Source organism: Chiroxiphia lanceolata, chromosome 5 (genome assembly GCF_009829145.1).
Source record: "Chiroxiphia lanceolata isolate bChiLan1 chromosome 5, bChiLan1.pri, whole genome shotgun sequence".
NCBI lineage: Eukaryota > Metazoa > Chordata > Aves > Passeriformes > Pipridae > Chiroxiphia > Chiroxiphia lanceolata.
The window spans coordinates 32,335,598-32,362,617 of record NC_045641.1 but is presented as its reverse complement, the minus strand read 5'-3'; the positions used below and the strand labels follow the sequence as shown (position 1 = coordinate 32,362,617).

General features: G+C 35.2%; 1 protein-coding gene across 2 annotated transcripts in view; it reads right to left on the bottom strand.

Moving 5' to 3' along the window:
* Nucleotides 1-27,020, bottom strand: part of SLC16A7 (solute carrier family 16 member 7) — an 81,443-nt gene that overhangs the window by 25,759 nt on the left and 28,664 nt on the right. For both annotated transcript variants that reach the window (XM_032687192.1, XM_032687191.1), the window contains exon 2: nt 9,923-10,166. In XM_032687192.1, the coding sequence (XP_032543083.1) occupies nt 9,923-10,136 (214 nt within the window). In that variant the 5' untranslated portion in view covers nt 10,137-10,166. The remainder of the gene's footprint in view (nt 1-9,922; nt 10,167-27,020) is intronic.

The following is a 27,020-nucleotide window of genomic DNA, read 5'->3' as shown; positions in this document are numbered from 1 at the left end:
AAATATAAAGTGCTTCTAAATCACAATGGGAAATGTTACCTTGCACACTTTTTGCACAGGTATAAACTATGGTGCTGTGTGAAAGACAAGAGAACTACTCCCACATGTGTTATGTGACATGCTATTTGATTCTTAAGGAACAATACAGAAAATTAGAACTAGCATTGCATGAGCCAATTTTGTGGGGCTTATTCCCAAGCTGAAATAAAAATTTCAAGTCTCAGAATTTTCAGTTAAATTAAAACTCTTCAAAAAAGTCACTCTGTAATATCTCAAACATCTTCTGCCATACAAATAAACAAATTAGAAATATAACTATGTGGCATTACCATAAACTAATTCTTCCTCTTAGCTTTTCAAAATATTTACAAACATTTTGTTTAAGGCTATTAGGTACCATATTGCATTTTGTAACCAAAGCATCTTGGAAAAACTGCAGCTCTACAGTTTCTTATTATAGTATTCTGCTGGACTGTGTTGTTCATTATTGTAAATGCAGTCACCTAACACACGTTGAACCTTATTCGAAGATGAATTGCCACATCACATTCTAGGAGGTGTAGTCCTTCTGCAAGTCTAGTCCACAGAAGACAGTGGTTTCTGGTTTGGTTTTGTTGTGTCTTTTTTTAGATTTGCTATACCTTTCTATGACAATAAAAACTTATTAAGCCAATGTGATTATTCATGTAAGGGGCCACAAGCTCTTACAACCATCTCTAATATTGATTATATCCTCTTCTCATGTGAGAATCATACAATTTCAGGTCACACCTGAAAGTGTTTCATTACAGAGTCTGTTGTTTCAATGAAAAATCAGAACAATCCTTACAGTCACAGTGCCTGATTCTCCACTCCTCAGTGCACTTTGGGGCACTGAGACTCTATGGAATCCAATAAATTAAAATTGAAGTTAGGGCACTCATATTTAAGGTCAAATTGTACTGTGTCCTTAGATTTTTATTTTCTGTTTATGAAGCAGAGATAAGCTTACCAACAAAGAAGACAAAAGTTTAATCAAATGATTACTTCAATAAATTGAATACCATTAGTTTTGCTTAACTGTTGTAAATCTTCAAAGCTCGTATCCGATTTTTTTTTTATATTTTGGGAAAAATACATAAATCATTTATGAATCATGTCTTTTTAAGGTGAATATAAATAAAAACGAGATTTTAATGAGTGTCTCTGGAAGCACGTAAGTCATTGAAGGTACACTGTCAAGAGATCTTGACGTTACAAACACCTAAGGATAAATATATTTGCATAAATATATAAACATTTATATGTTGACTTTAGGTAAGGGAAAAATTTTAATTTAATTTTGAACCTTATAAGATCACTAAGGTATTCAAAATTAAGCATGTATTGAAGGATTAACACCAGTGCCCATACTTGGAGTGCAGTCCCAGGTAGTTCTTTTACAAGTCTCTGATAAGAGCGTAACATCATCACTGAAAATGTTCATTCTCTCCTGTTTTAAAACCTTAAGTTTCTTAATTAAATGTTTCATGGTAACAGTTATGGAGTTTTGGTTTCTTATGGACTGAATAGTTCCTGAAAAGACAGTCCAGAAATAAAACCACTTGCACTTTATTTACTTGCTGTTCTGGACATTACAACTATTCTGATGAGGCAAGTAACAGAAGATTCAGCAACTTAATTAAACACACTTAAAGCTTAGAAATGCCACAATAAGGGGGGATTAATTCTGCCATTTGAGTATATGACAATAATTCAAGCAATTTAGAACAGAACTCCTCTAGAAGCTTTTCTGAGTGAAATTTTTCTTCCAAGGACCTAAGATTATTCCTCCTTCTAAGGAAGGCCAAATAGGACAGCTGCTGCCTTGTCTTGCGCCACTCCTATCCGGAAAGCCGTTGCAGAAGTCCTGTAAATCTGGAAGCAACATGTGAAGGACAGAAAAGTTCATCCTTTCAAAAGAACTAAAAATTTCAGTCAAGTAAGTTCTGTTCCAGGAAAAGGAAAGGATTCCTCCATAGGAGAGCAGTGAGTAAGGTTTGTATCATGACAAAATTGGTGCTGCAAGCTTGTACTGATAGAGAAGTATTTGGGGATCTTATTATAAAAGAGAGGGAACTATATTCAACTTTCAAATCATTGACAGAATAGAAGAAAATACAACAGATCCATAGATTTCTATCAGCTTAAAATCGGCTACAAATGAATGTAAACCTGGCCAACTATTAGACAAACCAGTTATTCTCCCAGTTGTGTTTTTTTCTTAGCTGGTGAAGGAAGAAAAGGAATTGCGAGTATGAGGAAAGTCATTGCAAGATGAGAGAAGATTTACTAGCTAGAAAGTAATCTTAAAATAACCAAATATTTTTAATAGTATTAAAAGTAGCACAACTGAGTCAGTGTCACTGAAACATGGGAGAATTATAACCCATGCAACACACAAGAAGTTTAAAGACATAACAAGCTGAAAATCACTAACCATGGGTGCATGTCTCTAACAAGAACATTCTTATATTTTAAGGTCTCTGGGTAGCAAAATATAATGTATTAGTATAGGGCAACTATCATGTAAGGTGTCATCATCTCAGATGTGTGCAAAATGGACATTAGAACTTTTCCTCTGGATTCCTTTAGCACTCGAAAGACAGAGACGTCTTTCAAACATGATTCATTTGATCTGTTTTGGACATTTAACTTAGGAAGGGATGAATTAGAAATTCCCATTTTCACTGACTGACAACAGAAGATGTCTAGACAACTGGATCAGATGTAGGTGCTTATGCTGAGGAACACTAAACACATAAATCCTCTTCATATAATCTCCAGCTACTATTGCTAAAAAGCTGTAGTAATACCACTAATTCGTTCAAAGTTTTCTAAAAGTTAAAGCACTTAATGGTAACTGTTTCAAAGCATTACACATAGAAAAGCAAACAGGGCACAAGTTCCTGTCATCAGTGGGAAAGTGTTACAAGAAGTGTTTGAACTGTATGAGGAAATCAATGTCTTATTTCACAGTACAATCTCCTGTTTTTATCACATTCTTTCATTTGGATGTCTAGTCATAGTAGATATTCACCCAAACAAAAACCAGGTAGAACTGCAGTGAAAATACTTAACTGTTTCTTGACAATGAAAAAAACACATACCAAAATTTGTGGAAAAGAAAGTTAAGTTTTTCTTTTGCTTGTATGCACCAACAAAACATATATTAGCTAGTAAAGCCGCATTTGTTTGTGCTCTTTGACATGAAGAATCTTAACAGAATTACACTCTTAGATGAAAAGGTTCTGATTCTTCAAAAACTCTTCATATGGTATATACACTGAAATACGTGTCATCTGATCTCTGCAAAAATCTTCAAAATCAGTTAATCAGTTAAAAGAATGTTTAACATAATCATAAAACACATTCCAAAACCACCTAATTATTTGATTTCTGTTGTTCCTCTGCCATCAGCATAAACCTGTTACTAAGTCCCTGGTCCACTTACTTCTGTTAATGACTACAGAACTACATATCTTTATGAATCACAGTAAGTCTCAGCTGTTGCCATTTGATACTGGCTTAGAATACCTTCTAAACATATCAGAACAGCTTTGTTTCCCTTGAATATACCCTTCAAAATAAACAAGGGAATAGTTCTTAGACATTCCAAAACAATGGACCACTGAAATTCTATAATAAGTTCTTTGTAAAGTGCTGGGTTTATTATTTCATTTGAAGTGCTGGGTGACTACAATGGTATACACAGACTTTTCCTTCCCCGCAGCTCTTCTCTGGTATCTGCTTAAATATCTCATGATTCCCAGTTGCACTACACCATTGTTTCATTACCTTTGAATTGCCCGACACACATTATGAACACAATCATTGTATGATCGAGTGGAAAACTATATGGGAACTCATCCAACATTAGTAGTACACACAAAATAAGCATTCTTTCGTCTAAGGTTTACAAGCCCAATGAACATATCAAAGGCGTAAGTTTGTCCCTTGATACCTCTCTTAAACAAACCAAAAGTTTTAGCCCCTTAGATGCACATTATTTATTATTGTTAGACTTTGACCTATTACTTGAAACTCAGAGGGAGATAAAAAAGAATAATTTTTGCAAATAAAAAAATCTGTCAAAATTGGTTACTTACAGAAATCCCTGGCTATAAAACCAAATTAAGATCAAGACAAATACAAAGCCTTACAAAGGAAAAGAGTGATTAACTATTATTTATTATGCAATCCACATTGCCTACTTTGTCTCATTGTAAATGAGACCTGTTTTAGTAAAGAGCTCAAGTTAATTAAATATTTCTATAGAATCATAGAATCATAGAATCGTTAAGGTTGGAAAAGACCTCTAAGATCATCGAATACAACCACTAACTAAGCACCACTGTGTTCACCACTAAACCACGTCCCCCAAGTCATTATATGCATCAAACCATTACTAATAACCTATGGTTGGAATACCAAAAGAGGTTGGTAGAAGCACAGTGGGAACTCTATGTCACATAACGTCTTTCTGACAATTACTCAAAATTAACATAAGCATACAATAAAAGACAAAAATCCCCTTATTTCTCTCAGTGTAAACATGTCTTTAACTTTGAAACTGGCTTCCTGAGTATGTCTCAATAGATTCCAGCAAAACCTGTGTTTCATGAAAACTTGACAAAATTGGATCCCCAAAAGGCGCTGGATATTTAGCAATTAGATCTTATCTGTTCAGCCAAATGTAACAAGTCGTAGACTGAAAAACCAGCTTGTTCCTGTATGTAGGATAACAAATCTGTTTGAAAAAAAATGTTTAAAACCATCTACAACAGATCTGTTTTGGGTTTTTTTTTTTTTCCTTTTTCTTACCCTGATCATTTTAGAGAGTGTTTCCTAAACATCCAGGAAGGCATCTGTTTAAAACAGCCATTGCTACTGCAGAACACTGCCCTACAAGGTCCAGTTTTACTGAAACTCAAAGCCTTCCAAGAAATATAAAACCTGTCTGTATTACCCTTCAGAGGCTTTAGCATTCAGGTCTTATTTTTTAAAAACTGAACTAATATAAATTTATAATATTTTTGTTAGTCTTGGTACCTCTTTTTTGTACTCATCTCCATTTGCTAGTAAGTTTCAAAATGCTCTATTCTTGCGAAACCTCATTATGACTCCTTTTCCTTTATCTGTGAGTCTGAAATTAACTTGACATCAATGTTTTACATATATTTTAGGCTAAATGTGAAGTATTTCCTTATACCCATGAGGCATTCAGAAAGTTGGTAAGTTCTGCTTTCAAGGACACTCTAAAGGAGGTTATTAAAATTCAACACTTTGCATATTCTGATGGGGAAAAACACTTGTCTGACAACAAAGGAGATAAGCTGATTCAAGAAAGCTTCTCAATCTCCTTATCCATGGCCACTGAATTCCTCTTGCCAGTATTTGTAAAACCAAAATTAGAAAACGTTACCAGGGAGGAAGAAAAGTGTAGGAAACCAGGTCCTGTCCAAAAGTAAAAATCCATAACCATCTGTTGTTTGTGTTACATGGATTTCACAACTGTCATCTCCACTGTGCGCACCATTTCATCTTCGCAGCAATATCACCAAAACACCCACTGAGATAAAATCACAAATATTTTGAACATACCATATGATATGTTATTTTCCAAATTAACATTTGACAAAGTCAAAATGAGGACTTGTCTATAGGTTGCTTTCGTGCTGTCACATGAAAAAATCCTTTAAGGGTTTGCTACCGCTTGGAAATACTTAACTTCAAACTTGAGTAACTTAAGCAATACAGAAGAAAGAAAAAGAGAATAAATGATTCCATTTCTAATTATAAATGTGTTTTGAAAAATTGTAATGCCTACTACATACACTTAGCATCTTTCTTCAAAAGGGGTCTAAAGATGCTTTTAAAATTATTTACTTAGAAATATCAGCCAGAATGTAAATGAACCTTTTTTGTTTTCTGAACTTTAGACCAGCAAAACTGTCCCTCATTTCACAGCTGAGTATGGCTTGAAGAATTTATCAGCTCTCAAGCTGATCTTCTTAACCCAGTGTCAGACCCAAAAAGTTCTTTTTGGGGAAAAAAACCACAACCAAACAAAAGAAACAAAACGCCCAAACTTGGGAGTTGTCCTTTGAAATTGTCCTTGAAAAAATGACAGAAAAAGAGTTAAAGCCTAGTGAGTAAACAAACTGCTTTTTCCCTGAGGAAATCTAAAACTCAAGGTCAGCTCTGTCTGAAATCACCAGACTTGTCACATGGCTTTCATAGCTGCCACTATGGCTCCCATCAAACCCACACTGAAAACAATGAAAACATTTTTACTGGAAACAGATAGAGTTCTGATAAGAGGCTCCCTAATCACCTTTGGCTGTTAATGCTGCACAAAGTGAGAGGTAAAGTTTTGAAAAAGAGAAGAATGAACTAAGAAAATTTGAGGTCAAATGTATTTATCTTTTTCTTTAGTTCCTTGATGTTTGCACATGTTAGAGCAGAAATATGGCTCTATAAGTATATGGATACATACATAGTTCATATATATGTGAATACATACATGGAGACGCATTTTATAAATGTATGTGCTTGCACACATACAGAAATACAGCCTGTCCTGTCAGTATAACTCAACTAATTCCATTTTATCCCAGCTTCTGTCCTCCAGTAACAAAAGTCTGGTGGTCTCAATCTCAGTCCCTTGGGTGTAGGAATCCATCACAAAACCATCACCCTTAATTTAATGCAATTGACAGTCTCTGCTCAAGAGAGGCAGAAGAAGGAGTTACCATGGAGACTGAACTACTGCTCTTCTCCAGAGGATGCTTTTATCAAGCACGGGTTGAACAGTAGAGGATGTGCAACCTTGAGGCTTGTAACCTTGATCACATCACATCTTGCTTTTTGGGATGGCTTTTTAGTAAACTCTAAAAAAGATTCAGGAGATGGGTTTGAGGGGTGGTGGATGGTGGAAGAGAGAGTTTAAGAAAACAAACAAACCAACCCCTCAAAACATAACAAAAAACAGGATGTACGTGCATATTGTGCCAGACTGAGAGGGAAAAGGAGTTTCATATCAATTTGATTTATCAGAATTGTCACCTCTGCCTAGTGCTTTCCTAACAGGGTGAATGCTGTGCTTGACCTATTTGCTGGAATTAACCAGAACTGCAGGAGACCATATGGATTGCCAGATGGTCTGCTATAATTTAATGCCATTTATTCTAAGCATGAAGTAAGTGATAAACATAATTAACATTCTTTTAGCTCCTTACTGGATGCCTTTTATTGGTTTCTTTTTTTTTTTCTCAGGCACTGAAAGGTAAGTTAATATTTTGTTGCTGAAACACAGATGCCAGCTAATTACTGCAAGAGGCTGCAGCCTCTAAAGCAAAAAGTGTCTGCACAGACTCTGACTTATTCACTGACCCCAATGGGGTGATTAATAGGTTGAATGCTAAGCTCTAATGAGGATGGCAGATCTTAGATGTTTTCAGGTTACCTTAATTAGTAGTATGATGAACAGTGTTCATTGCAGATGTACGTACCACACTTCACAGTAAACAATATACCTTGTACTCATGGCCTGAACAAGTATTTCACATTGCAGCACATCAAATATGAAGGAAGAATCAAACCACTTTCAGACAACAAAAACAATGAAGTGACTTCCTTCAGAAATGTTTTTCCTGATAGCTATTTCATATTCTGCCAGTGATTGTCTAAATGGCCTATTTTTTAGGAAGTAGTCCTAGAGAAGGTATGGCTTCAAAGAGTGTTTATATGAGGCAGGGTTGTCATTCTCAGCATTTTAAAATCACGAGTCCGTAACTAGATATCCAAACAACTTTGCCTACTGTTCCTGTGCTGATAATCTTCATAGTGACTGGGGTAGGTGTTATCAGAATGAATAGCAAATAATTTTGTAATTTTTAATGTCGATGTAGAGATGAAGTTAGTATGCTGGTACTCAGAACAGTAAAAGAAGTATTAAAAAAAAAGGCAGGAGTACTAAATCCTTTGTATTCTATATAAAAAGTTGTGCACATTGAAACTCACAGATAAATATGACCACAGCTAAATGTTCTGAAATTTGCATCTGTACTGTTAATAAAACCTGGGTGAACTTTGACCCGACAGAAACAGCATAAATTAAATGCTATTCAAAGAACATAACAAAACAGCACCTGCGCTGTAAAGCAAACCTGCTTCACATGATTAAAAGAGCCCAGGTCAGCAAGTCACAGCATAGCAAAAGCAGAAAAAAACTCCAGCCTTTCAACACTTGTTTTTCCCGTGTTCCAGATGGGTTCAGCACTTGTTCAGGGGCCTCCACAGTTACAAGTTACAGTCTACAGTGCACGTGCTGATGCACCCTTAAGAAACAGATACATTAAAGGGGACCTGAATGTGACGGGACACACCTGGTCTTTTACTTCAGTCTTATTTGTACTGAGTTACTTCTTCACCCGGTGAATCACTTGCCTATTGTTGCCAGTCCTATAAAATCCTTTATATTTCTCTACTAGTATATGAATAACTTATGATTCTCTACTAGTATATGAATAAAAATAGATCAAAATATCTGAACAGGAAGCTTTTGTTGATATTGATTCCTCTTGTCAAGATGTGTCTCTGTGACTGCCAGCATTTGAGAAAAGACCCATTTTTCCCTCTCATCAACTGAAAAATACTTACCTGAGGTGCTTAAGCTAATGCTATGCTGGCTTCAGCTTCACTATTATAGTTAGAGGGGAAAAAGAGGTACTTAGAGAGGGCAACTCAGGTAGCCTGAATTCCTCTCTGTAGGAACGTTCCTCCCTTCCCTGACTGCTAAATGAGTTGGGGCCATTCGTGTGTCAAAACTTAGGTAGGCTGAAATCAGTGATAAAAATTACCATGCTATGAGGCTTCATGCACCCTTCCATAGATCATTTGTAGGACCTGATAATACTTTGCTGTTACACAGATATCAGCTCTGAAAAATACTGGAGTGATGCTCTTCAGTGATTAAAGAGTTTCAATCTCAATATGCTACTGGGGCAATGTTTTCAGTTTCTATGTATATAGAAATCTATGTATATAGATTTATACATATACACACATTTATAAATCTATGCATTTAATTGCTCCATCACTGCAAATAGTCTGAGATGTTTTAGACCTTATAACATCAAAAGAAAGGGAAATGCCAGATCTATTGCCTGAATTAATCTCTTATTCAGACCTCTGGACTGCTCGAATAAGTGTTTTGCCTAAGCAGCAGCTAGCTCTCAACAATACCTAAAAAAGAAAAAAAATTCTGAAAAAATGAAGAAACCAAGCAGAATTTAACAAGTTAGTCTTTGGGGCTGATAGACACAAAAACCTGTCAAAGCAGGTTTGACAGTTCTTAAACATAGCTTTATACTTTAAAATCCTTTTTCATCTGTCTTGTTCTTTGTTTGCTTATTCACAATAAAAAAGATATGAGTGAATTTATGTTTATTGTTCAGTCCCAAAAATAAGACTGTCTGCATCTTAGCTGTCATACAGATGGCTTGTTTAAAACATCACTCTTGGCCTAAGTGGAAAGTAGGATTTTAGGACAAATGAGGACAAGATGTAAAATCCCTGACTACACAGGAATACCTGTGCCTGAATAATGAACCCTATAAAAATAAATTTCTATGATTAAGCTCCATCATCAGATATACTGAGAGATCTCACAAAGGCAGTGAAAACTGATGAAATGTACCCCCAGACCCAGATGAAGTTACTTGGCTATTGATTTGTTGGAAAAATGATTCTCTCAGAAATTGTGAATTCAGGAAAAAACTGCAAAATAGAGTCAGGAAGAGGATCAAAGAAAAGGCCCTAAGGGGAAAAAAAGGCTTTAAGAGCATAGGAAAAAAACCCAAACAAACAATGGTATTTACAAATTTCACAAATCTCTTACCTCCTGCATACATGACAGCCAACATTATCGATGATATCCAAGCTATCTCACTATAAGATGTGTGGAAGATTTCTTGTATTTCTTTGAAGAACACCGTGATGGCTTTGGGGAATGCATAGGAAAATCCAATGGAAATAAAAGCCCCAAAGACCACAACCCATCCCCAGCCTCCATCAGGAGGCGGGTAATCAGGTGCTCCTGTTGCTGGTGGCATTTTTTGGTCTCTATCTCTTCGCCAACTAGACTGAAAAAGAAGAAAAGAAACAGGGGTTTAGTTTTCCCTCTTTTCCATATCAAACTATAGTATTCAATCATCATCTGCAGGGATTATAATGAGTCCTCAGAGCAAAGACCAATTTCCAGCTTTCATGGAATCACAGAACGCAAGTACCTCCTGTTCTGCAAAAAGATTTTTGGCAAGAATATTTCCAATAGCCTATTCAACATGTGGCAACTGTTACAAATCACTGATCTCAGTCACTAAAGCTGCATTTGCAATTATTCACTTATTGGAAAGTGATAAGTTTGTGTGGGTTAATTTACATAGTTCTACCATCTACGGTATGGATGGGAAACAATGGAAAGAAGTTACATTAAATTATAACTAAATGCCATTGTGTTAGCAAGATTTATTGGTACCACAGCAAAATCATCAGCAACAGCAGAAAGGAACAAATTGCAAAGAACTGAACAGCAAGTTCTAAGCAGAGATTTAAAATTCCCTATGTACCCATAAGTAAATACAAAATATTAAAATTCTATTTTGTACTCTTGTTTTTCAAGATTTTCATCTTCATATTAGTTATGTTGATATTATTTGCGGGATCAAAGTGGAGTTTGATGGAGTTAATTTTGCTGTTTCCACATGTCAGAAGACATCAGGAAACCTTTCCCTAATAAACCTCACAAGCTTTCCACAGCTATTCTCTAACTTAGAATTGACCATAGAGATGCCAACAGAGCCATATCTTATAGAGGTTCTGAGATGTGTAGCCAATGCATTCGGGCAGCTCAAGAAATCATAGGTAATCCACATAAAACTCATAAGGCCTGAAATAAATATCACCCTATTAATGTCATCTTCATATCTAAAACCTTAAGTTTTCTACATTCTGCATTTCCTTTAGAAAACATGTTTAGAAAACATGTAGCAGACATAATTCATTTTTTAATTCTGAGATTTTTCCACTACCAAATCCCTTTATTATTAAACACAGTCCTGGAGTACACTGTGTTTTCTTCTGTGTAATCCAGCCTACACAGACAGTGTGAACTGCAAATTCCTCCTTCCTCTCTGTTTCTTTCTCAGGCATTTAGACAATTTATTATTCTTCACTGGTCTCCTGCTGTACCAGTATCGAAAGCTGTGGACGATAACAGTGTTTAAGTTGCTGTTATGCTTATGATTACCAGTGAGTCTCTACGTGATTTCTTCTGTGCCATTTACAGCATATTCCAATTTCTCGCAGTAAACTGCATCAGCAGTGGGAGTGATATGATTACCTTAACAAAAACTGAAAAACTAACTGCGTCAGCTTATATTAATCTCTTGGGATAGTGCCTGAAATATTTCAGGCTAAATGCCATGTAGTATATGCCACAAAACAAGCAAAGTGTTGCTTTTAAGATTACCTATCACTAGGTGATAGAAACCCACTGTACTTCTGATTCTCCACTTTACTTAAGCGACTGTAGATATCAGCTACAATCTGATGTAGCTGGCAGACTTTTTGGGGGAAGCTAAATCAAGGACTAAAACATCTGGCTTTTATGAAAGATAAAAAAAACCCAGGTAGTTTGACTTCTGTACCATATAATTGAGATTTGCTGCTGGCAGGAATAGGTATCTATTTCTCTGTACACAGAACATATAAATCTTTTTATGTACTTGTCCAGAAAGAACCTCTGTTTCTGCTTATCCTAGTTACAGCTTAATATTAGTTCACCAGCATACATCAGAGAGGAAAACCTGGGCCTGCCACCAGGAAAAGTTGGACAAGTAGAAACAATTCTGGTTGCTAAGACTTAACTTCGGCAAATCAGTTAAACATTAGTTTGTTTTTGCTAATCAGGACACATAGAAGGAAGAGTATCTCAGAAAGCCTACTATAATTTAGAGCACACATAATAATGATCGACTGCATTCAAAAGCACAAACCTCAAACTGGCATGAAAAGCAGAACTGTTTTTAAGTGACAGTAAACAACAAGACTGCTATCTATCCCAGAAAGCAGTTGTTCTGCTCATCTGAGAAAACTTTTGGTTATTTCATGAAAAAAAGTTCAACTATTGTTTTCTACACTTCAAAGGCTTGAGCATATTTGTTTTCATATTTACTATTCAGATGTCAACACTTCTATTGCTATTACAAATTTTTGTAATGGCACACAACATCAACACACTGCTCTTCACAAAAATGGAAAGGATTTATCAATTTATTAAGGAAGCACTCCTTCTCCTAAAAATGATATACAACCACTTTGAAAAATTACAGCCACCATATTAGTCAGAAAAATGTTGAAGGTTCCCGAATGTCACTAATGAATCAATGCTTTGGTTGGTTCATTATGCCCCTTAGGGTATAAGAACAGGCTCTGACAGTTCAGTGCTTTCCTCCCTTCAAATGCTTCACAGTAAATTAAGGCATTAAGGAGCCAAGCAAAGGGGCATTGGCTGCTCCTGTTCCTCAGCCTAGAGGTTAACTGCTTCAAAGCCCACTGAAATGGCCCTGCCTGCCAACCTGCACTGGGCATTACGCCGTCACGAAGAAGAGCCTGGATCATTGTATCTCACACCTCCTGTTTATTCCACAAAGTAGAGTTAATAATAGCTTCCCTGATATTCCTTTATGATCGTCCTGGCCAATTTTAGCTCCAGTTAATAAAAGGTGAACAGGAAAAAAATTATGTTTGCAGCCAGAGGGAAAAAAGTATTCATTTTGTCAGAAACATCAAATCCAGCATCTCAAACATTCCATACCTGCTCAGGAGCTAAAGCTATATTCTGCTGTAAAATCTGCACTTAATATCCCTGAAACTGAATCCTTCCTGAAGAAGTCTAGTCCATTAATATACCTAGCTCTAACCCAAGCCTAACTAGTCAGATTTGCGTAGTATAGGTAGTATTCAGAAAAGTGCAAAATCCATCACCAACCAAAGCAAAACAGGATTTTACACGAGTGGATACAAATGTTAATAAATGAAGAGGCACAAAATGAAGGAATGAAGGAGTGACAAGCAAAATGCCTTTTCAGAACTCTTAGTTTATTATGGGCTGGGGAGAATAAAAAGAAATACGGTAGAAATCATAAAACCAGGCATGTGTGATAACTTTAATGTGAAGGACATAGTGCCAGACCAAAAGAAAAAAAATAAAAAGCAGCACTTGAGTAAATGAGGGTCACCACCACTGTTTTTAGCCAGTCATATGAATTCCATCATGTGCTTAAAGCTAGCAAGCGAGCACTGCCCATATCTATGCCTTTATAGGCAAGCAGTGGGTGAGGAATGCTCCCTGCCCTCTGCCCAGAAAAGCAGCGGGGGAATAGTGACTGAAGTGTGTCCTGAGCGAGGCCATCAATCTCCCTTCTCTCTGTCAGATACACAGAGATTGCTCAGCCCTTACATACCGAGTCAGACTGTGCAGAAGGATTTTCTCCTAAGCTCTTTCTAGTTCCCCTGTATAAATCCCATTTACGTAAGCAGTGGACAAGAACATAGGTTACTGTAGTAAGACCTGCGTGCTTCTACTAAGAAACAATAGGAGAGAGACAAGAGGGCACTTTTAAAACATCTGATATTCAATATTTTCATTGTGTAGTTTTCAGCACATTTGAACTTAATCAGGCATATGAAAACCAGTGAATGAAAGAGAGAAAGAGAATGGGAGGGAAGGGGAAAGGGAGGGAAGGAGGAAGGAAGGAAGGAAGAGAAAGGAAAAGAAGGAAAAAGAGGCGGAAAAGAAAAAAAAGGAAAAAAGCACCAAGCAAACAACAAGGTCAAAACAAACTAAGAGCAAATGCCACAGACAAATAATGTACCTTGAAATCATGCACTGTAGACTTCAGTTAGTTATAATCAACCTTTTCAAACAGCTCTTGTACCCATGCTTCATTAATATTCTGCAGTTGCCAGCTGCCAGAATCAGATATCAATAAAACAGCTTGTCAAAGACCCTTCTAAGAAGGGGTTATGTTGCTCTCTTGTTTACATAGACTCTGATTTTACTGGGAGATTTAGTTTTGTTTTTCTGCAATATTAGAGTAACTGTTTGCTTTCCAGCTTTGATTTTGTCTGCCTTGTCCTGAATGTGCCCCATCACCACTTGACTCAGCAGCCATTTGTCCCAAAGTAAAAGAGCTGGCATGTGAAACATCTGTCCCCAATTGCTGTAGGATAGTGGGAATACTTGGCTTGAGTGCACTGCACACAGTGCACAGTTTCACACAGTAAGCCAAGAACCACAAACAGCTTTGCAATTTTGACCAATATCAGTCATGTAACATCCCTGTGGGCTGACTGAGTAGTATCATCCACTTTTAGACATGGGACACAAATGTAATAACAGGTTAAGTAACATAAGTCCTGTCCCAGATCAGTGGCAGAGCTGGGATATGGAGTAATGCCCAAATAAGCTGTGAGTTATGACTAAAATTTTTAAGTATATGTGTGTTTTAGAATCTCATTAAGTAGCAAATTCAGATTAATTGTACTGCTTATACTAGAGTTAGGAGCACAGGTAGGGTACAACGTTTGCTTTACAGGTTTGAATAGTTTGCTTCTCCAACTTACCTTTAACAACTGTTAATTACACTGCTGTATTTGAAATAAGTTAATTTGCTTTAGCATTAGTAAAATAATGAGTTATATAGGAATTATACTCCTATAAAAGATCCTTGCTTAAAAGCTGCAAAATTTCCATTTTTCTTATTTTTATTAACAACTCTAATGAATTCCAAGATGGCAGAATAGCAGGTATCATCTCATCCAATGGTATTGCCTCAACAAGTCCTACAAGTTATTGTCATTATCTTGGAAACAATATTCAGTTTTTGAAGAAAAACATACCTTGTTAGTTTTGTGAGATGGTTTTGTTCTTTCTCGTTTGGGTTTTTTTTCTGGAGAGAGGGAGGATGTGAAAACACTCTGACTACAAGGTATCAAGAGAGCCTGTTCTCTGCTTTTAGCTCTAACTATTCAGATCTGAAGGCAAAGTAGCTCCTAATGAGAATGGGCTAACTTTTCTGAAAGAGGAAAATAGTCTCCATTTTGTCTGTATTCAGAGATTAAGGGGTATGTGATGAATGAAACCCAGGCAGACAAAAGATACACTCAGAGTTTGACTTCACTGCCTTTTTTCCACTAGGATCTAGCCTGCAGGACAAATACACCAAAACTGCTAAAAGTGTGCCTAGGCTATCTAGCATTTTAGAAAGATGCTGGGTTTTATAAAGTTTCTCCAGCAGGCTTCAATCAAAGGATTATGTCTATGAATGCCTTCCAGACTTCTATGTGACAATAACATAAATTATATATAGTGTATTATATTAAAATATATTTATGAGGATTTTGTTAGGATTTTCTATTTTTGCTAAAAGTTTTGCTAAACCCCAAAACAACAAAATCACCTGCTTTATTTAATTTTAAAGCCTATTTCACTTCAGTCTTTAATAGCACAATATCCAATAATATTAAAAATATAACTACAAGTATTTTAAGTCTAAAGCTACATCTTATTGAGAAAAAAATTAAACTTTTTTTTCTTGAAGAGGAGATGAAGGAAAATGGAGTTATTTACAGTTAAGAATAAGAATCTATCGCGATATACTTTTTAACCCACTGAACCAGTAACAAGACAAGTTCTTGAAGACAGTGTGGAAAAGTAAGAGCCCCTCATACATCCAAAGCAAACATTCATATCAGTGTTCCAACTGTCTAGGAGGCTGGTAGAGGCAGGCTCTGTGGAGGGAAGCAGAAGGGAGGGAAAGGCACATGCTGTAAGACAAAAATAAATAACCAATCCAAATAACTTTCTTTTAGGGTCTGGCATTTTAAAAGGCTGATTCTTAGTAACACCATCAACTGGGTAGATAATTAGATGTAAAAGCAAAAACTGTTTGCTAAACAAGGATGATTACAGATGTGAGCTCCTGATGACTGTGGGAATATGGGAACGTCTAATTCACTTTTATCAACAAGACTGGAATAAAGGCACATCATGTAATTCCTTCTTCCTGTTTGAGGACTCAAAATAGGATTACTGACACAGAAGTGATCCCTGTAAGATATTGCCCTATAAATAGCAAAAACATATAAATTATGCTGTTATTGTAATTAAAATTGCATTTGCACTAAGGCACTACTTCATCATGGTTTAAACAGAAGCTGAAGCCAAAACCTATTACTAAGTCAGTCAGTGAGGTTTTTACAATACTGGAAACGCCCATCTGAAAAAATTATATTGAAAATATATTGGAATTGTTACAACATTTAAATCAGATTTTGAGCACTGCTGAGTCAGTAGTGAGGTGACTAATGTCATATGTCAAAACTAATATTAGTGTAGCATTTATAATTAATTTGATTGTTGTTGGGGATTTGTTGGGTTTGGGTTTTGATTTTGGTTTTTTTTCTTGTTTTTTTTTTTAACTTCATATGTTGTGCTGCCACACATTCTCCTAGGGAACCATTACCTGTATTCACAGTCATGAGTTGGACTTCCATTCATCATGTCTTCTGTTATTACCTTTATTCACCTATTTTAAGGGAAACCTAAATGACTGGTTTACTCTGGATGACAAAATACCTACATGACTACAGTTAAGTGAAATGAATTCTGACCAAAGTGATTGCAATTCTGTTTTAATTACTTCAAAAAACCCACTCAATACAATATCTAGCCCAAAGAGGTTGGCACTCTGCCCAAATTGAAGTGCACTGAAATTAAATGTTGATGGCTAAATTGAGAATGTCAGTGATTCAGTCTGAAGAATTAATCAGTTTTAACAATAAGTTGATTGAAGTTGATGAAAAATTCTGCAGAACTGAAAAAAAATAAACAACCAAACTAATCAGTCTTTCAAAAAAACCCAAACCAAAACTTTGTTCTGCTGTTAAAGGACTAGTTTTAATAAGCTCAGCTAAACACATCCTCTACAAGTCAAAGTCTTAGCTCTCTGTACTGCAAGAACATTGATCCACTTACTAATTAATTTCTAACCACTTGTATCACCTTTTAAATTCTAGCACTACTCCCTCATATTTAACTATGGTAGTTACCAGCTTTACAACTTGTAGATGCTTCATATTTTAACTCTTTATAGACCAATTTTTAACCATTTTTGATAATATTTGCCTTTCCACTACTTCAACATCTTCTCTAAAATTCACATTGAATAAATGTTATAAAAAAAAGAATTCTGTAAACTTTATCAAAGTTACTATAGGTTCTTGAGATTAGAATCCAGCCCCTGGCTATCTTCTCTGCTCCAGTATTATGGCCCAGTGCACTTTTTGTATATGTCCTACCACTTGTCTAAATCCTGGCCTGGAAGCACCATCTCACACATACTGGGAAAATATTTTTCTTCTATTCTTGTGCAAACACATGATTGCCATGGGTGGAAATAGTTACTAATGCTTAAGTCTTAGTGACAACTTAGATTATGTAATAGGAAGTAAACTGATCTGGATTCTATTCCTAAAAGCATATGACAGGGAATATATGGCAGGCCAAGGCTGGAAAATAACTCCAGACGGCAAAAGTTTAAAAAGGGTTCACATTTCATTTATTCCTGCCAGTTTGGAAACTGTTACTAGTTTAAGAATTTTTTCTATATTATTAATAAAATGGAAAAACTTAGGAACGCTTCTGATGACATAAGTCTTTCAGAAGTGTGAACTGAGAAAGTAATGAATTATAAATCATCTGTTAGCAAAGCTACAGTTAGCTTAGGTACTATATAGAAAATTACATAAAAAAGGCAAAAAGGAAAAGGGCAGAGCTACCAAAAATTACAATGAGGTAAATAGCTTTTAAAAGAAATTACTTGATGACTATGACATCTCAGAAAAAAGAGTTTCTGCAATTGTGGGTATCCAGTCTAAAAACTCCCCAGGATCTAGGTTATAAGTAAGACACCACTCAACCAATGTAGATTTTAAAAACTGTGTGACAGTACAGAAGTAAGCCGTCTATTTGTATGAAATAAAATATAAAACATACAGATAATTTAAACTGAAAAATCCACCTGATTCAGCTGTGCCTTTAAAGGCTTGATGTGTGAGCTCTTTCTGCCAGTGAAAGTTAAAATGTGAGCCACTGATTCCAAGCACAATATAACCAAAAAAATAAATTAATCCCTAAATCCTTCTAGAATTACTAAAACATACTAGGTTAGGAGCAAGAAAGAAAGAAAGAAGGAAAGAGAGAAAGAAAGAAGGAAAGAGAGAAAGAAAGAAGGAAAGAAAGAAAGAACTTCATCTGACTTAACAGAATTTAGCAGACGTAAATTTTTTATACATTTTTAGAACTGAATCAATGTTAGCTTTATAAAACAAAGTGGAATAATTTTAAAAATGGCAACACTTTTATCACAGACATATCTGAGAATTTTCTCAAGTTAGAGACATTAATTTTCATTTGATTAATCTCATGACCACTGATATCCATGGCTCTGAAAAAGTAAAAATGACAGCAAGGTTTGCTCCTCTCTCCAGCCATCTCCAGTTCCAGGCAGATAGATATGGTAACACAGTGCTCATGTTTGAGTCCAACCAGGGGCCATCCCTGAACATGCATTTGCCATTTCTTAAGTGCAGAAATCAGATGTTAATGGTACCTTGAGAGCTGTGCAAAGGAATGTAACATTTCTAACCACCTATCATTAAAGTTGACAGCTATGTCCACCACACTCAACTTGCAATCTTTCTCATGTTGATATTTATGCTGGTAAAAGATCATAAAAGAAGGTCTATTCCTATTTGACAATCCATAACTTTGAGCAGACACTAAACAAATGGGGAGGCATACACTTACAGAGGACAGTGTAGTACTACAGAGGTACACTACTCATCTCTTGATGACTAAACATGTCTAAAAGGAACAGATTAGCTATGTTAGCCCAGTATCTCTTTGAGGTAACTTAGCTCTAATTGAGTATCATGGCATTGTGCTACGTAAAATAAGTACACATATGATGTTTATTTACCCAATCTGGAACACGATGATAAAAAATTCATTTGAAGTATGTACCAAAACTAATAAAATTTAGGCAATGGCAATGTTCTAGCACAAACAAATAGAGGGAAGGAAGAAGTTATGATTGCATTTGATTTCCATAGGAAGGAAGAGGATGTTTAATTACAAACTTACTATGTACTTTGTCCAAGTGTTAATGAGATGACCTGCTGATATATATACAAAACAACTTTAAAGATCAAGATGGTTTAATCAAATTCTGACATGTATTCCTCCACCCATTGTAAGAAACTGAACATGGGGAGATCAAAAACCCTCTCTTGACTATTACGGAGGACACTTTTTCCTAACACAGTAAGTACACAACACCCAAAGAGTACAACACACTTCTGTACTTCTCAGACTGTAGTTCTACAATGCTACAGCGAAAAACAACCTTCAACTAATTTCCAACAAACTTTAGAATTTATCAAGAGTTTAATATAAATAATATTGTTTGTACATGTATCATTTGCAATTTTTTACTCTGCCATTTACTAAACCCTCATAGAACACCCAAATATATACACAGAACCTGTGGTTCTGCTCTGGTGCAGTGGCACTGAAAAGTTGTTTAGTGCTTGTCAATACACTCAGAAGAGATGATCAACCACTGCAGGATGCACAAGAAGTGCTAGATAATTCTTAAATCGCTCCTTTCTCATGCTGACCTCAACAGTTTCTGAAGAATCTAGAAACCAAATTTTTTTCACATTTTTATTCATATTTTTCATATTTGAATCTCCCATTACAAATTTTCCATTTAATGCCAGCATTATGCATTTCACTTAATAATATCCATTTCTTCCCTTTGCAGTGGGAAACATAAGCCTTCTGGAACATAAGCCTTAACATTAACTTACCAGCTATCTCAGCCTGGTGTGAAAGTGCTCCTTTCAAACATTAAGACAAGAGGAACTCCTTTTCTTACTATGGACAGACCAAATGCACCACTGTCTGGGTTGCAGACCCAAAAAGCAGACCTGAAAACTGAAGACCTGAAGTGCAACAGTCTGCTAATTACAGGATATAAAATTGCTATTGCATTAGTTTTGTTTTAGCTGGCAAATTTGTATTTTGCTTGACAGAGAATACAGGGCAGCATTGTTTCATTTCTCAAAAGCAACCTGATAAATCCAATACAAAAATTTGTTTTTGTTGATTTATGCTGGACTCTTAATTGTAAAACTTCTCCCATGTACCAAAATGCTTTGCTCTAAATAACCCTTCTTTGCCAAAGCCATGCCAATATAAACAGATTCACAAGCATCAGGTTTTACATTTCTATATCACACACAAAGAATCACACAGAATATGCTGAGTTGGAAGGGATCCACAAGGAAAATCGAGTCCAGCTCTTAGTCCTGTACAGAACCATCCCCAAAAGTCACACCATGTGCCTGACAGTATTGTTCAAATGCTTCTTGATAACATAATACTCATTATTCTCATTAGATCAAAAGAATTCAAATCCTCAAAATTTCACTATAATAGCTACATAGAAACAGCAGTACAGTTTACAAAAGTATATAGTAAATGAAACAAGTAACACAAATATCTCTGTGGCATTTGCAAGCTTCCAATTAGCAAAAGGGCACAGTAAAAATATTCACAGAAGAGACTAGTTAAATCATATTTATCTGGAAGCTTAATAAATCAAGAGCAAGGCATATCGAATGTAGGGCAATGAGCACATCAATCTAAGAAAAGAGTCTGTTGTCCCTTTCAGGACAAAAGTTTAATCAGTTCAGAGGCAAAACAGAGTTGTGGTTTTCCTAGTAGAAAGCAGATATATGCACATTTCGTTGTTCATATGATTTCTTTTAAAGGCCAAACTTTCTATATACAAATTTGTTCATAATGTGTAAAAACATGTACAGCACACTCCACATACCTATTCATTTTGTCTAGGAAGTGGCAGCGGAGTTTTGTAAATCTCAAGGTTTTTCCTTGAGAATACAATAAAATGCTGGGATTCACAGTCTAAGCATTATAGTCCACTGAAGATTACTCTTTCAATCTTCAAGACAGTAATCTTCTCTGAGTACAGAACTCCGAACTCTGGAGTTTATATGCTTTTCTAAAACCTTTGAAGACCCCTCTTTTACTCATTTCCATTGAAGTCTCAAACTATTATCCTACCTATGCATAGGTATGCACAGACTATGCATAGAGTTCCTATACATAGACTTTTACGTACAGCCCAACTGACTTCAAAGCAGAGTAGAGGGATTTAAATTCCAAATCCAGGTTTCTAATTGTTGTTTATCTAGATCCTTTCTCAATCTGCAGAGGAAACAACAACCACCTTCTGGGATGACTGGGTTTAAGTGTGTTTTTTTTTTCTTTGCAGATTCTTCTCCAAACACACTTTTCAATATTTTTCTTACCTCTCAGAATATTACTAGACACCCTGTGAGCTGTTCCCAAGAGGAAGTTGTACTTGTTGTAGTCTGATTCAAGCATAAAATCTGTTCAACTTTAGCATTATTATTCCCTTTTCATGACATTTTGCAATTTGAATATTAAACATGGAATTTCGGGTTTGCTCTTTTTTTTTTCTTCCCAGTAAGTTATGCATTATGAGATTCATTAGTCAACAAAATGTTTTTACTAAAATAGAACGGTTGGGTAAAATGAACACTGCCCTGATGAGCTCCAAATAAATCTGTATGGCTTTTATGTGTCGAAAAAGCATGGGTTGTTTCTTTCTCTTCTGCCTAGTTATAGTTTACTCATTCAAAAACCATGTCTGTAAAATGCCCCTTATATACTTATTTCATTGTTTACATGATAAAAGAAGCATATGATGGAAAAACATACCTAATTTGTGTGTTTGTGCCTGTGCATCTCGGAACATGTACTTATGAAATGAAATTTGAATGCACAGAATTTTTCATTCGCCCTTTGTGGGAAAAAGTGTGATTGGCCCCTGCAGAATAAAGGTGACTGTTAAAAGATGCAGCACAGATAAGTCTTAAATTTTTAGGAAGTAAGAAAGGACAGTGACAGAATGTACCTGTTCAGGTTTCCTGAGTAAGTATCAGAGAGTAGGATGAAGCAAATAGTGCTGTTTTCATCTTCAAAATGTGAGTAAAGCTGTAACTAATTTTCTTTGCAAAACAAAGACCTTTCCTTTAGAAAAGGGCTTTGGAGTGGAGTACCTGAGATGTCATCCAGCTCGGACTATTTATGATTTTTTCAGTCGGCTCTAGCTTCTATCTGTTACACATTTGATCTAAACCTGCTATGTAAGGTTAGCTGCATTCTTGCAAACAACTGGGGTACATATACATTACAAAATAGATATTATTATTGCCTATGATACTGTGCATATTTTAAATGGTAAATTAGCACTGAGTACTGTTTAATTTTCCATGAATCAAGAGAAAATATTTTCTAGCATCATCCCTAAATAAGACTATTTTAGGATTTTGTCATATGTCAGTTCATAGAATTTTTTTACAACTATTTAAAAGAAAACAACATAGACATGCAACGATGATGCACAAATTCTGTACATAAATGAATAAAAAAATATTTTTTAATATACACTTCTTCAGTCATATTTCTGGAAGAGACAGAGTGGTGATTCCATACACCAATTCAATAAAAGAGCAGGAAAACAATAGCATAAAATACAAAAGTCTGCTTTTGAATGACAACAAACTTTTACATATTTTTGTCACTTCTCATGTCACATTTGAACATGCAGATGGTGGTTTCTAACAAGTGCATGTTTACATATCTATGTCCTGCAAAATAAAATGAATGCTCACTGAAATTAAAAGAAAAAGCTCCCTTGAACTTCATTTGGATTTGACAATTACTTCTGAGATGGAAAGCTGTCCCAAAAAAATAAAATATTAAACCTTTTTTAAATAGAACAGATACTGTAATAATTGAATTATTCTTAGATATAAAATGAACAGATTGAAGTTCTGCATTCAGAATACTTGTTCTGTTATACTTAATTTGTATTATTAGAGAAGTCAAACATAGAGTTACAATATAGTTCTAAATAAGAGAATTTGACCAAAATTGTGTCCAGAAGCACTCTAATAAAGAAAACATAAATAAATAAACCAACCAACCATCACTGCTGTCATGTAAAGCTGCATTGCTTCTGTGATCCAGAAAAAAAACATATAAAACAAACCACTCATCTCCTTTGAGGCACATAGGATAAAATTACATGTAAAACAGATACTAAAGCAATACTTTTTTAGATTCAAGGATAAGACTGAGTGATTACTCATTACTTAATGCATAGCAGATGTATTTCAGATCAGCGGCTGGATCACCTAATATAAATTGTGTTGTTATAATTGCTTCTGTTTATCCGGATATCAAAAATATCAAGAACCCCCTACCCACATATTACAACTATCTGCATATTTCATTGCAATGGGTTGCTCTTATGTTGCTCATATGTTAATGCAAATACTATGGAATTATTTAGTTGATTTGGTTTCTTTTAGTTATAATAAAAACATTTACAAGTTAACAGTTTGAAAGAAAATCTTTACAAACAGTATATTTCTCTAAAAACCTAAGAAAGTGGAATAGGACAATAACCTCTGTCAATAATTATTATATAACGTCAAAAATTATTCAAAATTGTGAAAATTACATAGACATAGTAATGATGTTGACATTAGCTAGACAAAACATTGTACTTAGGCCTCTGTCCTACTAACATAAGGAAAAAATAACTTACAGTTACATACTTCAGATACATTATATCTCTACAAGTCTTTTTGATGAAGCTTCCTTGAAGAAAATTATTTTTTTGTCAGTTAACAAAGCAAAATGATGATTTATTTAATATATCCTACATACCTGCTCTGATGTGAAAAAATGTAATATTACTCTGCCATTTTCTGTCAAGTAACTACAAAATCATTGGTAATTGCCAATAAAGCATTTGAAATAAAGTGCTTATTTAAGCAATGCAAAGATGGCTCTACTGCATATTTTCACCATGGGACTGACATAAAATGTCTCCTTTACAATTTGAGATGGAGTCTTTATCCTTATTGATTACAAATAAAGATACATTTTATTAATAAACCACTATCCAAAACAGTATTATTATCTGCATTCTAGGATATTATGCTTCACAGAAGAATGCAACATACAGATAAATTTAAATATAATTGGCCGCAGATTTTTTTTCTTCTGGATATCAATGCTGAGTAGCTGAATGTGAAAAATAATGTTTATTTTTTAAATAGGTTGATGCACTCAGCACAAGAAACATGGAACAAAGAGATGTTTAAAGTCTTCCAAGCTGAAAGAGCTAATGTACGCCTTGAAACATAATTCCATCCCAGTATGAGTTGATTGGTTTGTATCAGGTTGATTGACACATTTAATTCCTCCTTTTTTGAAGCTTCTTGCTTTCCCATAGATTCCACCATACTTATTCTTTCATCTTAATGATGAATTTTTCATCATCTGTATTTGTCTATGAGTGTACAAATAATATAAAGTATATACCTGACTATTTTTAACTATATGCCTGACACAGAAGCACTGTCTTCTAATCAAAGGCAATGACTTAGGTTTTAGGTGACCTGGACCCATTCTCTCATTCTGCATCAAACTTTTCTTCTAATTTTAGGCAAGCCTTTCATATCTCAGTTCAACAAAGAGCTTAATAATGTGCACACATCCATTTGTATTTCAAACAGAAAATTTAGGCTCAAGACCTTTGCAAGGTGGTTGTTGGTTACAGGTGTCTAATGTCTGTAGTGGAAAGACAATCACTTCAGGAAAATCTAAAGTGTACATATTCACCTCCAAAGCAGCAATTTCTCCTGCTTAGGCTAGGAGATAGTACTTGCATTTTGTTAGTACTTGCATTTTCAACAGTCAAGGAATATGTGAGTATTTTCTCCAAAATAGAGCAATTTTATCAAGATGAACTGACAATGGCCTCTTGAATAGTCTCACAACTGAAGTACTCTCCTGAAATGGAAAAGATGTTGGCTAGAATCTTCTTCCATAGAAAGCAAACTTGAACCTTAGGAAATGTTCTGATCGTTGTGCAAGTGTCCAAAAAGGAAGTACCAATGTCACTTAACACAACCAACAGTGTGACTACCTATTGATCAGGTAACCTTTTGAAATGTAGAACAGACCAGACCTACCAAATGACCTCATGTTATTTACTTAATAGATCCCAAAGGAAGTAAGACATCCATCATAATAAAGGCTGGGGCATTTCTGAATGTGCTAGATATGCAGAACTTTAGACCTCTGAATCAATTAGAAAGAGAAATTTAAGGGCCTTCACTATCATGCAGCAGCTCTTTGAGGTTTTGATTAGTGAAGTTTATATGTATGCTTATTTTTATTATCATGTATGTATGAAACTTATACACCAAGCTTACATATGAAGCCTATACTCCTTTTTGTATCAGACTTTATTGTAGTAAATTAAGAGATGATGAGAACTGGCACAATACATGTCTCCAATGCAAACAGAAACCAAGATAATTATTCTCCAGCCATGAAAAGCTCTCCATTTATATATATTTATATATATATGTACAGTCGGTGTGGTCATCTTTGTTTTGGACATTATGGGAATACAGTGATGAGTGGGACTGTTGTAAAGGATATTGCCTATCAGCTGCTTCTTTCCTCACTCAAGTCTTTAGTGTGAGACCACATGTATTCTATTCAATGCAAGGTCTTCAACACTGTATTATTTTTGCCCTTTAAAGCTGCCTTTTGCACAGATCAATGTCAAATCTTATTTAATCTATCTGCATTTTTAAAGCATTTATCACTGTTGCACTGCCACTAGAGTAGTGTACACAGATTAAAAAACAACAGGTAAGCTATCTGCAGGTAGGCAGTAGAATATATGTGTTCAGAGTACTGTGATACCATGAAGTTTCTCTTGAACAATCAAAGGAAACATAAAAAAAATTAGGCTCTGCGTAAAACTTGCCAAAATGAGAATGGTAGTGGGGAATCCCAAATTTCACGTTTTTTAATATATTTATTTGCCCATATTCATGGAAAACCATCAATGGTTTATTTATGCAAATAACCTTAGCCAATGGGAAAAAAGGTTATTTCAGAAACATTCTTTCTCACTCTCTCTTCCAAAGTAAATAAAATAAAATAAAATAAACCAAACCAAAATAAAATAAAACAACAGTAACAAAAAGCATGCAAAAATTCATAAAATGCCCAGACTTTTGAACGCAACTTTCTTATTTGGTCTAGCACACTCATTTAAGATTTATAGATATATTTTACAGGGTGAACAAGTCTGTTTTTACCTGAAAAAGAGATAAAATGCATTAAAGTCAGTATTTCAGATGAGGGGAATTTTTAGTGATATGTGAAACCATTAAAGATCAAAGCCAATTTTTCAGTCTTTGCAAAAATATTTCCCTTTATCTTTAGTACAAACTTGTCACTTCACATTTTTAATTGTGAGTGAATGAAGCCTAGTAGCAGTGTAAATTTGTTGATTACATTCTAGCAACAGTCTCTTGTCAGTTCATCACACGTTTTTCTTTCTCCTAGGCAAAGAAATATATATTTTTGATTATCCTGAATACAATGGATTCCATCTTCATTAGGCCAAGTGGAAATCCAACATCCAAGTTCTTCTACTGGAAACATATGACATGTCGATTTTGAAAATCTGAAATCATACAGTAGCAATAACTTCCTCCTTTTACTTATTGCAAATGAAAGAAGCAACCCATAAAAGACTTGTCATTCATCCCAAAATATAAAGGTTTACTGGGAAAATTGAAATCAATGCCAGCTTTGGTGTTATACATCACTGAGCTGAAACCATACATGCAAAATCTACGCATTCAGCCTAGTC